Raw genomic sequence first — 12,565 nt, 5'->3', positions numbered from 1 at the left:
CCTGTGATGCAATTCAGAGCATCCACAGCTTTTTTTTCTGACTAGCTCTTATGACTCAAATTGAAGGCCCAAGATTTGATAAGTTAAACCTATTATTTTCTCTTTCAAATGCACTTATGACTAAACCTATTTCACATGTACAGATATGAAAAACACAAATTTTTGAAATTTGGTGATATCTACTAAGCATCTTAAAATATGTTATTTTATCTGCAATCATTATTTCCAGGCGTTTCTTTCCAGTCCTCAGGAATAAGCTATTCTTGCGATTATGACAGATGATATTAGAGACGGCCTGTTTTACAAAGATAGAGGCAGTAAATTTAAGACACATGTATCTATATTTCAGTCAGTAGCAGTATATGGCCCCACTGAGAATTGCTATGATTAAAAAATTAAAAGTGTATCCAATTTGTGTTCTTTTCCAATAATATAATAAAGTATCTCAAAATACTTCATAGAAATTAAGTAAAGTTATAAGGTAGGTATAATTTTAAGAACATGTCAGGGTCAGATATATCATTATAACTAACTCATTAATAAGTTTAAAATGCACATCAAAATTCTATCCCTTCCTATCACCTTTAAAAATGCCTATAGTTTTCTCCATTTTCTCTCAGTACGTTATATTTCATATTTTTTTCAATTTATGCCTCCTCAGATAAATTCACAGATTGATCAGAAACTTGAACAAACTTTTGTAAACAACTAGAGTGAATTCCATTTATTTATAAGTCAAAGCTTTATTTGCCGACATCTGAATTAAGAAAAGGATATTTGTAGTTCGTGAACACTAAGAATTTTCTTGCGGATGTTCTTGCCTTCAAGTGGTGTAACATAGTACACGATATATTTTACTTATTATCTTAAAAATACAAATAATTCTAGTTATTTTATTTTTAAATTTGTAGCCAATAATTTTCCCTGTAAAATAGAGGCTAACTTACCTAAAATTCTAGCTTTTGTCATATCTTTGGAAAGAGAAAGACATTAAAATCAATTGACAACTCATAATATTTTCATATCATCACACTTAATAAACTTGAGACCAATTTCTTACAACTACATAGATTTGTGTAACTATACCTCAACGGTGTTAACAATGTTTAAAATCATATGACTAAGGTGTTATATCCTTATTCTAAGATAGCAAAATAGATCTTCTAACATACTGACTTACTAAAGGAACCTTGGAAATAGCTCTCCTTTAAACTACTTTTTAGCCCTTTGGCTGTGGTTAATCAGTTTTCCCTCTGGTGATAGCTTTTGCAGGCCTTCACCACATCTACCTGGACCTCTGCCATATCTAACTGATACATCGATAGTGCACTGAAAACAAAAATGGAAAGCACCTTGACAAGGCTATAGAAAGCAAAGTGCTACAGAGCAGTGGTCAAGCCCAATAATTTTGCACATGGAGCCAGGTGCAGTGGCCAACTGAGAAGGCTCATGTGACTATGCAGCTGCCTCCATGGCAGCAGCCTTTTTGTGAAGAATGTTTGGGACTGCCGAAGGCTTAGATAGCATAAAAGCAAGGAGAAAAATAAAGTTTGAAAAAGGGAAGCAATTCAGGAAAGAATAGGTTTCATGTGCCCATAAATAAACATAAAGTAAGGTTATCATTGAAAATATTGAAGAAGTTAAAAAAAAAAGTTGGGCAAATTTGCACAGGTGAAACAGTAGGCTACATTGTGCTCTGGCAAGAGACACAAGCTAAAAGAGAGAATTCAGAATTTTTAATCTTTCCACTTTTACTCCTTTGTTTTACATTTTCTTCTAACATGCTTAGTGAGATGTGTTTAATTACCTAATTTTGCAAATTTGGGAGATCAACATAAGTTGTTTTTATGAAAAAAAATCACATTTTTTGGAACAAATGACTTCTGAAATATTCCTGCTACTTGCTGTGAGGTTTATAATACAAAACATTACTATGAGCTGCAACATGTCACTTAGTAAAAGACATTTTAAATTTATGTATTCAGATTTTTACTTTAAAAACACTTAGAATACTTTTTACTATAAAATTAAACTTATTGCAAATGATCAATTCAACACAAAGGTACAAATACTTCTCACTGCAAGTGCTTTCTCACAACTGCAAAACAGCAATTATTGTGCCCAGTGTATTGTGACTACCCTGTTACCACTGAGCTGCATTAATGGTGTGGTAATTCTCTATCACTTTTATAGATCTAACAACTTTAATATGGGGGCAAAAAGTTCAGTACTTTGATGATGAAAACTAAAACTCTGCCTTGCTTATTTAAAATGTACTGTAGTATACTTTTCAGCATTTTAATGGTCCTTAAAAGGCTCTGAAACCCCAAATTCTTTGAAAGAATCATTAACAAAAAAGGCAACACTGTTCTGTGAAATAAAATCTCTCATGAAGACACCCTAACAGGAACACCTATCTAACTAATTTAGCAGTTCTTGAGAAAGTTTGTTCATTCTTCTCTCTCTTTGCATAGCTTTTTAGGCTCATTATGTATTTCTAAGTAACTTGGCTAACTAAAATGCTTAGTGAGACTGGGTGCTACTTAAAGAAAATGAAAGAAAAGGCAGCGGGTGGGAAGGAAATAAAAATGCATGCAAAGAAACATGTAGCAGTTTTCTCATGTCAAATGTTTTGTTGTAAAAGGCTGGGATTAAATTAGAAACTTGGGGAAATAGAAATGAATAGTTCTAAATGTACAGTTTTTAAATGATAACAATAAATCATATACCACATATAGGGCAAAAATGAAAGGGACTTTGTACTCACATATAAACTGCTGGCAAGGTCTGGTTTGTTGTCAGGATCCCAGACACTAAATAGATGCTCTGTTCACTTAGCGTGAAGGCCCGCAAGGGGCAGGGACCTCCGGGGATTCTTGGCAGTTCTCAAGTCTCATTAGGTCTGCATATTAATGACTTGCAGCAATATAAAGAGACCCTTGAGCAGCCTTTTTTCCCTTTTCTCCTGCCTGGGTTTCCCAAGACTAAGCAGTCACAGACAGAGCATACATTAGCCAACTTAGAGGCTTGTAGCCACCTCTGCTGCCAGGTCCTACGGGGTGTGCGCTGCCCTCTGACACACTGCCTCAGTACTGTTCCCAAGGCTACCAAGTGTGCCAAGGAAAGAGTACTCTCGAGGACTAATATTACTTTAAAAATAAGAAACCCTGTCACTTTATGGAATAAAATCAAAGTCTCAAGAGAAATGAGTGTCACCCAGAGGTAGCCCAGTGATTGACGTTTTTCAGATATTTCAAGAATTTCCCAGGCTTTCCATGTTCTCATGTGTCAAATAAACACAGAATTAGGAAAAAAAGCGAATTCAGCAAACATCTTTCACTGGTGAAATCCAAATAGAAGTAAAGAAAAGAAAGCATTTTATAAAATTATTTTCACTTTAATATACATAGTTTATTTTTATACATTTTAGTATACATAATTAGTATTAGATATTACGCATCCTTAAATATCAAGTTCATAGTTAAAATTTGAAGTAATTTAATTCAATTTAAATTGACAATGGTCAATTTAAAAGTTATACTGTACTACAACTGCCACCTATGTCCATTAGTTGGCCCACATAGACAGATGCTTGAGTTCAAATTTTGATAGTTGTCAAAGACTCTTCAACAGTACTAATTACCAAATATCTATTACTAATGTTCTGAAGCTCAGAGACCCAGAATTGGAAAGTAGATTTATGACTTTTAAACATCACTCCCTCTCAAGTGATACCTGGTATCTAAAATTTATTTCTCTGAAAGGCATGGAGTTTAGATTCTAGGGCCCAGTCTTACATCTATCTCTTCTTGCCCCTGTGACAGTCAGTAAGTTAAATTCATCTTGGTTATCTCCTCCATATATAAGCCTAATAATACCCTGTTTGCACATAAGGAATTGGACCAGGTGGGAGATATGTGGTTTCCTCTGTGTGATTTTAGTCCATTAAGGAACGTTACATAGTCACAACTCCAAAGGGATGCAACACTTCTTACAGACTCTTTTGAGCAAACAATGACCATAGAAGATATACTGTTACCATCAACCTTTGGAGATATATTTAAATAAACAGCATTATAAAGGGCATTTAGATTGCTGTTTGATCATACTTACCAGCTGACTGGCCACGGTTGGTGACGTCATGATCACTGTCTCCCTGTTCACTGTCTCCATGACCACTGTCCTTAGAGCTTACTATGTCAGCTTCCTGGAATGCAGAACTAGAGACACAAAAAGGAGAATGTTAGAATTTAAAAAAAAAAAAAAAAAAAAGGTGAAGAAACACAAAAAATCATTCTTCTGCCACCACATGGTCACAGATGTGTGCTGCAGACTCATGGAATTTTTTACTTATTCTCTATTTCCATATGAAGCTGGCTTCTACCACTTAAATATGAATCCCTAAAAATAGAGTCAATGGGAACATCAAACATGTGAAGTTTGGACATTATTCTATGATTGGAGCTAAGTATATGTCTATGTCATATTCATAAGATATATATGAACACATATGTGGACAGGTCATGGATACTGGCAAAATATTTTATAATTTTTGTTTAAAAAAACTTATTTTATAGCCAACAGTACACAGGTACCTAAATTATATACAGCACTTATGCCCTGTCCTAGCTTGAATGCCTTAGACATTATGTCTTTTAATATGAAACAACACATCTACTTCCTATTTACTATGTAGGAGACTGAGACTGTACATACAAAAACTAAGGATTGAAAAGATTTCCTACCTGTTAACTCGGCGAGGTCTGTCAACTAGATAGCTGAGTTCTGCTCTCTGGTGTTTATTCTAGGAAAAAAATAAATCAAGAGCACTAAAATTCAGAGCATGCAATGATCATTCTGCTTCTGAGAATACGAATTATATTGGATGTAGGTACTTGTTTATTATATATATATATGTATATATATATATATATATATATATATATATATATATATATATATTTTTTTTTTTTTTTAACACATGTTCAGGCTTTCATAAGACCACAGCCTGGTGATTGCTGTCTAGGATCAGGGGAAGTGTGTAGAGACATTTGATTCTAGATTTCTTCAATTCAGTTGTAAAGGTTAAAAAACCAAACCAAACAAACAAACAAAAACAAAAGCAGAACCAGAAAACATGCTGGCCCATAATACTTATGTCTTACTCTAAAGGAGAATGTAAACACCTTATAGCTAGGTTTAATAAGCTCCTGTGTCTACCATGGAATTACCCTAACTGGATTCTGCATCTTGTCTTTCCATAGCCTACAGTGTTTAAGTGGATAACTGATGGACACAAGAAAAACATCACGCTCAATAAGAAAAGATTTGAATATTTTCTCGAATTATTTTGTTGTTTATTTTCAAAAGATACGTAAGATACAAATGAGCTGTACAAATATTCATGAATAAGTTTTATCTGAGACTCAAAATAAGATGCCAAGAAAGACTGTCATAATCCTGGCCCCACCTTCCCTCCAGAGGCCCTTTGCAGGCTCCCCACAGCCCACACACCTCGGTCCAAACTTTGTTTTACATGGTTCTCCCCACTTCCCACCCTCCAATTTTGCCACTATGTCTCTACCTTTTAAAAAGAAATTGGAATTGACAAGCCAAATTCTTTGATGAAGAAAGCCAACAGTAGGCGATTCCTCAAAAAACAGTGGCAAGGAGGTAATTATTACTGAAATGATATATTTAAGACAATTGTTGAAGCTTTCAGTTAGTTTACTCTTACAGGGTTCTGTGCCAAGGGAACTTCATTCAAATTCACACTGTGTGGGCATTCGGCTTCCAGAGCTTGTGTTAAAGCTGTCCAGAGCAGAACTGAAGTTTTTTCTTTCTTTCTTTCTTTCTTTCTTTCTTTCTTTCTTTCTTTCTTTCTTTCTTTCTTGCTTGCTTGCTTTCTTTTTCAGAGAAGGAACTGATCACTAAAACATGCAATCCAACTTAGGCAACCATATAAAGTTAAACAATATATGGCTCACTTGTACAGGTGACTGAAAGCAGTGAAAAACAAACCAAAATTGAACCAACTTTATTAAAGCTTAGGACAGATGCAAGGGGGAAAGGACCTTTGTCAGTGATAGGAGGCCCCTCCCCCACGTTTTCCTCTCTCTCTCTCCAAGCTTTCTCCCTTGTGTCACCCAGGTTTCAAGGAAGGCAGGACCTTAAATAAGGGGGAGAGGGAAGGAAGCTCTGAGGTGGCAAAGAAGCAAAGGCGAGCTGGGAGGGAGGATGAAATTAAAAGCAAAGGAGTGGAGTGCAGTCAGGAACAACACAGAAGTTAGATTACACACCAAGAGGTGAGAAAAGGTGGCCCCCATATCCTCCCTTACCACATCCATACAAACACGCTAACACCTTAAAATACACAGTGCACCAGAAGAGATGCAAGGCCGGGCTACAGGAGGCTTTCTGATGGAGGAGATGAGAGATGGTAGTTCTTTCGCTTCACCCTTACCTCGTTGGACAAAATGCTTCCGTTGGAAATGATGTCTGGTTGCTGGTCGCTGTACCCGGTGACGATGGCTCCGCAGGGATTGTGCTCAGCGTCTGTACTCCGGGAAGGACTGCAGGGCTTCAGAAACATCAGGTCGGTCTTGGCAGACTCCGGGGTGAGGCAGACCTGATAGCAGTAGTTCTGATTGTGGTGATGGGAACCAAAGCCCCCGGACTCCTCCACTGGCACCTGGGCCGGGTTGCTAGGGACATTGGCGCTCTGCACCAACATGATGTCTGACTTGCTGAGTTTCTTTTTGCGCGCCCGGGCTTGGCGGCCACAGCAGGTCGAGCCCCCGCTGCCGCAGCAGCAACAGCAGAGGCAGCAATCACTCGCTAGACACGTGTAGATGTTGAGTTTTTTCTCCTTTTGACAGCGCACGGCAAGTACGATCATGGCCAGCAGGAAGATGAAGGACACGGAGCCCAGGGCGATGATGAGGATGAGTGTGAGGTCCAATGAAGTTTCCCCGCCACCAGAGCGGCTAGGGCGCAGGTGTTCCCCTGACCCTCCGCCCCCGCCCCCACCCTGGGTCTCTACGGCTCCATCCACCAACTGAACCACTAGGGTGGCTGTGGAGGACAGGGGCGGCTGCCCATGGTCGCGCACCTCTATCACCAGCTCATAAGGCCGCTGGGGGTCGCGCTTGGCTGGGACCCGCCGAGCGGTGCGAAGCTCTCCTGTACGCCAGTCCAGCCGGAATAGGTTCATTTCATTGCCCCGCACTATGCTGTAGGTGAGCCTGGCGTTCTCGCCGTCGTCCGCGTCCACTGCAGCCACGCGAGTGAGCAGGTAGCCCGGCTCGGCAGAGCGCGGCAGCACCTCGCGGGCTGGAGTCCCGTTGCGCCCCGGCAGGGGTGCTACGATGGCGGGGGCGTTGTCGTTCTGATCCACTATCAGGATGTTGACCGTAGCGTTGCCGGCCAGTGCCTGGGGGCTGCCGGCATCCCTGGCTTCCACTTGAAAGCTGAAGTCCTTGATCTGCTCATAGTCGAAGGATCTCAAGGCATACAAGTAGCCGTTGTCTGAGTTGATGGACACGTAGGTGAAGACGCTCATGCCCTGGATCTGGCACTCTAGGATAGAGTAGGTTAATTTTGCATTGGCCCCTTCGTCGCGGTCCGTGGCGCTCACCGCGTAAATGTAGGCACCGGGGACGTTGTTTTCGGTCACATACACATCATAGACTGGCTGGCTGAAGCGCGGAGCATTGTCGTTCACATCAGACACTTGAACCTGAATCGACTTACTGGTGGACAGTGCAGGCTCGCCCCGGTCGCGGGCCACCACAGTCAGGGTGTAGGAGTCTCCAGCCTCTCGGTCCAAGGGGGCTTCGGTCACGATGGTGTAGTAATTCTTGAAGGAAGACTTGAGGCGGAAGGGCACGTCTCCCAGTAGCTCGCATTGCACCTGCCCATTTTCCTCTGAGTCCCGATCCGTCACGCTGAACAGAGCCACCACCGTGCCAGGGGCCGCACCCTCGCTCACCGCCTCCTTCACGGTGCTGAAGCTGATCTCCGGTGCGTTGTCGTTGGCATCCAGCACTTTCACCAACACCTTGCAGTGCGCAGGCACAGCATTGGGACCCAAGTCTTTAGCTTGGACATACACCTGGTACACTGGGCTCTCTTCATAGTCCAGCTCACCGCTCACCTCCAGTCGGCCGGTGCGCGGCGACAGTCCAAAGAGCTCCCGAGCTCTGGGAGAAATGTGACTGCTAAATGAATACACCACTTCGCCATTCTGGCCTTCATCGGGGTCGGTGGCATTAAGCTGGATCACTAACGTGCCAGGGGGCGAATTCTCTGGTAGGGAAACAGTGTAGACAGGTTGGTCAAAGGCGGGTACATTGTCGTTGGAGTCCAGCACTCGGATGGTGAGCAAGGCTGTGCCAGTGCGCTGCTGCTGGGGGGGCAGGCCAGCTCCACCACCGCCTCCCCCTCCTTCCCCTCCTCCTCCCCCTCCTCCCCCGTCCACCGCGGTCAGCACGTAGCGGTGCACCGCTTGCTGTTCTCGGTCCAGTGGCTTCTCCAGCACCAGCTCAGCGAATCGGTTGCCATCTCCCTGTGTCTGCACGTCTAGTGAGAAGTAGCTATTCGGAGTTATCTCGTAGTCTCTCAATGAGTTAGTCCCAACGTCTGGATCAAAGGCGCTCTCCAAGGGAAACCGGGTGCCTGGTGTAGCGCTTTCTGAGATCTCCACTGTCAGGTCCGGCTCCGGGAAGGAGGGAGGGTTGTCATTGATGTCCAGCACTTCGATCTCCACTCGGAACAGCTCCAGAGGGTTCTCCAGGAAGACCTCTAGATGCAGGACACAAGAGGGGCTCTGCTTGCAGATCTGCTCACGGTCGATCTTTTCGTTAACGTACAGGACCCCGGTCTCCAGATTGAGGTCCAAGTACGGGGTCCGTGAGTTGGCCACGGTCTGAAACCTGCGAGCTGAAAGTTTTGTAATGTCCAAGCCCAGGTCTTCGGCGATATTCCCCACGAAAGTGCCATGTTCCTGCTCTTCCTGCACCGTATAATGAAGCTGTGAAAAGACTCCGTCCACCATCCAGAGCAAAGCAAAGAATAACAGCACAATCATCTCCAAAAGGAAAGGAAGCCGCTCCCCCTTAGCCAGGCAGCCACCCGATCACCACCCCCACCCCCCAAAACAATAATCTCAAAAATATAAATAAAAGTGTACTATATGTGGGGGCCTTCAGTGGCTGTTTAAATTTTTTATTCCTTTCGCTTCATCTTAAAGCTTCCTCAAAACCAGCCTCATTTTTCAATCTTAGCGCAGAAAGGGTGACAGTTGTCCCCTATGCTCAGCTGTACTCTTCCCACTGACCAATTAATAAAATAACGATAATACAATAGTCAGCCTCCTTTATTCCGACAGTGTTGGCGCAACGCGGCGCTGGCAAATCCCAAGGAGGAAATTTCGATATTTCAAGACTGTCCTAGGTTTGTCTTCTTGCTGATGGGAGGAGACTGTGGAGGAGGAAGAAGAGGAGGAGGAAGATGAAGAGGAAGAGAAGGAAAAGGAGATGCTGCCGGCACCGTTGTACATGCCTCTTGATGTCAACGGCTGGCAAAGGCGAGCGGGCTTAAAGACAGCGAGAGAATTCTGTGCCGGAAAAACACGGAGCCTTTTCTGCAGCATAAAACTTTCATTCTCTTCATTTCTCCGGGTGGACGTTCCTCTTGACATTTTCTTCCCTCTGGCTCTCTTTGCATTTCTTGGCTTTCATAGTCTTGTCTCTGTCTTCAACTCCACTGGCCCCTGATTTGTTGTGCACACACGAGCAATTTCTTTTTTTCCTGTTTCCTGTCCAAGCCTCTCTCTTTCTCTCTTTCTCTCTCTCTAACCTGCCTCTTTTCCTCTCAGTCCATCCTGCCTCCTGCTTCAGCCCGGAAGCCTGTGATCTTGCCTGGCAGTTTCTGAGCTCGGAGCGCTCGGCTTCTCTGTTTTTGCGCAGCGCCCTCATTCTGCCAACCAATCGCCGAGGAGCACCACCTACAGAGTGACTACTCATTGGCTAAAGTGACCGTCAAGTAGAAACGTCACAAGGCAGCCAGGCGAGGCGGGGCAGAACTCTCGCCTTGGCTGCCTGAGTGAGTGTGAGTGTGAGAGCGAGAACAACCCGCAGGTCCCGAGGCGCTTGCAGGGGACTCTGCCGCGGAAAGTTCCCAGTCCCCAGCCGCAGGTAATGGGCAGGGGAATTAGAGAGGTTCCCCTGTTTGCATCAGCAAATACGAAAACATAATAGCAACTGCTGTGGTAGCCTCTCCAAGGAGCGGGGTTTCCAGTGACGCTAACATTCTTTTTCCTTTAAGGTGTTTTCCCTGCTGCGGATCGAGGAAAGAAATCACCAAAAAGGGGGGAAAGTTACCCTGGAGTCGTTATTCAGCCGGGGTTACCAAAAGAAGGGACTGTGGCTGAGATGCGCGCGGACAATTTAAATGCGGGCACAAAATGGCATGTCTCAATCTGAGCAAGAGGATCGAGAGGGGATGTGTGGGGAGGATACAAGAGTCTGAATTGGGAGTGCGGAGGTGAATTCCCCCTTTCCCCTCCTAAAGCGGAGGGATTCAGGCTAAGGGACATGGGGTGACAGCTCCAATAGACGGGCAGATGGTTGGATGTTTACCCACCAAATGTTTACTCTCAAAATGCTTGCCTAGTGGATTAACTCATTTGGGGACATTGCTTTGAATTGTGAGTACATCAGTTAAAGACTGAGGGCTTCTTTGTAGTTTTTGCATAGGAGCCCGCCATCGTCAAACCCAACTCTAGGGCACTGGAGCCAGCACCACCCATCACTGCTAGGCGCTTGCAATATCCATGCGCCTCGACTGGCCCCGCGCCAGGCAGCAGTGGGGAGCGCGGGCTTTTATTTTATTTTATTTTTCTTGATTTCTGTTTTAATTAATTATTTTTCTTTTACAGTTGGCGATCCATCCCCACCTCCATGTTAGAGGGTGGGGAAGGTACATGCCGCACCTGGGGACAGCTCTCTGGAGAATGACCGTGGGCTGGCCGTGAGGGCGGGCGGGGCGGAGAGACGTGCGGTGCACTCGCACAGGGGGATCGAGTGTGCACCGCTGCGGGAATCCACAGACATGTTTGTACAATCCTGTGTTGGTCCTTGTCCTAGCTGGCCTCAAGCTCAGCTCGGTGCGAATCTCTGGGGAGCAGCCCTGCGATTCTGAGCCCTGTGCTTGACTAGCCGCGGGCACCCACTGAGGTGCATCCACATACCCAGTTTCCTTGAAGTTACTAGGCGGCGGGAAGGAACTCTCCCGTGCTGGAAGAGCGCGCTGAATGCCCATCCTTCAAGGATAGATATCGAAGTCTACGTTTTGATGCTAATTAACGTGCTGTTCTCAAGGAATGGGTTGTTTATTTTCTAGTGCAGTCCTTTAATCCAAAGACTAGAATGACTCCCTAGAGGCTTCTTGGTAATGAATGACCCTAGAGTAACGCCACTGCAACCTGAGGGAAGGAAGAGTCCGCCACCCCCTCTCCCCCGCGCGCCGCCAAGGTACGTTACAGTGCCTTCAGGAAAGGAATTAGGAGTTCGCGTCCCCACGCATGATTGACACCTAGGCATGCTCGGACCACTCCGTAGATTCTGCGTCTAACTGCCTGTTTTCCTATCCCTAGCACTTGGTTCTTGCGGAGAGATGGGTTCCTCCTTTAAGCGGGTAGCTGGAAAAGGAGCCAGCAAACATGGCTAAGCCTTTTCCAGCTGCAATGAATTGACCATCCTCCAAAACCAAGCTGAAACCGCTGCAGTTTAAAATGATTTTAGCGTCACGTCTGCGGCGGAGAATGGAGCGGCAGAAAAGGACCTGTGGATCAATGAAAAGGGGCTCATAGTGAATCCGAATATTAATACACTGTGGCCATCTGTGCTTCCCGCCCCTCCCCCTTCCTTCAGAGCTACATTAAAATGCAATTTTTCTAGCTCCCCAAGCTGACTCATCAGAAACCCGGAGCCTTGTTTAAAAAAAAAATTTAAAACACGACGTTAATGTTTTAATGTGTTTATTTGTACGAACGGAACATTATATATGTGCATGTTTACGTGTGAGAGACAAACTGCGGAATGACAGTGCAGAAGCAGATGTGTTGGGGAAGAGGGTTCATATCTCCAAGGGAAGCTTGAAGTTTGGGGCGTTTGCAGAAAGCCAGCGAGCTTGCCGATGTGGAGATGAGAACGTGCAGAGATGGCCAGATTTCCCTGTAAATAATCAGTGCATCCACTGTAACACTTGAGCTTTTTTTTTTTTTTTTTTTTTTTTTTTTTTTTTTTGTGGCGGCAGCTGTGTTTGAATGGGGACCATCTTCAGAAACGTGGGTTACAGGCGTCTCCTAGCGGCGGAAACAGCATAGGACAAGTGAGATAATTTTGCTGTGGAGCCCGCCTTTCATAAGGCTTGCCTGTTGGGGCTCTGCTGGATTCTGTGGGTCGCAGAGGCCAGTGTTCATGACAGCGACACAAAGCCAGGCTCCTTCACTTCTCTGGCCTCACTGACTTTTTGGTTTCTGAGGCGCCGTCCCTTGGACCAC

At 44.4% G+C, this 12,565-nt stretch overlaps 1 protein-coding gene across 3 annotated transcripts in view; it reads right to left on the bottom strand.

Moving 5' to 3' along the window:
• Pcdh10 (protocadherin 10) overlaps positions 1–9,840 on the bottom strand; it is a 56,965-nt gene extending 47,125 nt beyond the window's left edge. For all 3 annotated transcript variants that reach the window (XM_051157108.1, XM_051157110.1, XM_051157109.1), the window contains exons 1-3: positions 6,464–9,840; positions 4,746–4,804; positions 4,114–4,220 (exon numbers count right to left, since the gene is read on the bottom strand). In XM_051157108.1, the coding sequence (XP_051013065.1) occupies positions 4,114–4,220; positions 4,746–4,804; positions 6,464–9,088 (2,791 nt within the window). In that variant the 5' untranslated portion in view covers positions 9,089–9,840. The remainder of the gene's footprint in view (positions 1–4,113; positions 4,221–4,745; positions 4,805–6,463) is intronic.
• Positions 9,841–12,565: the final 2,725 nt, after the last annotated feature.

The sequence above is a fragment of the Acomys russatus genome, chromosome 15, assembly GCF_903995435.1.
Source record: "Acomys russatus chromosome 15, mAcoRus1.1, whole genome shotgun sequence".
In the NCBI taxonomy this organism is placed as follows: Eukaryota; Metazoa; Chordata; class Mammalia; order Rodentia; family Muridae; genus Acomys; species Acomys russatus.
Note: the sequence above shows the minus strand (reverse complement) of the source record. Positions and strands in the feature narration are given on the sequence as shown.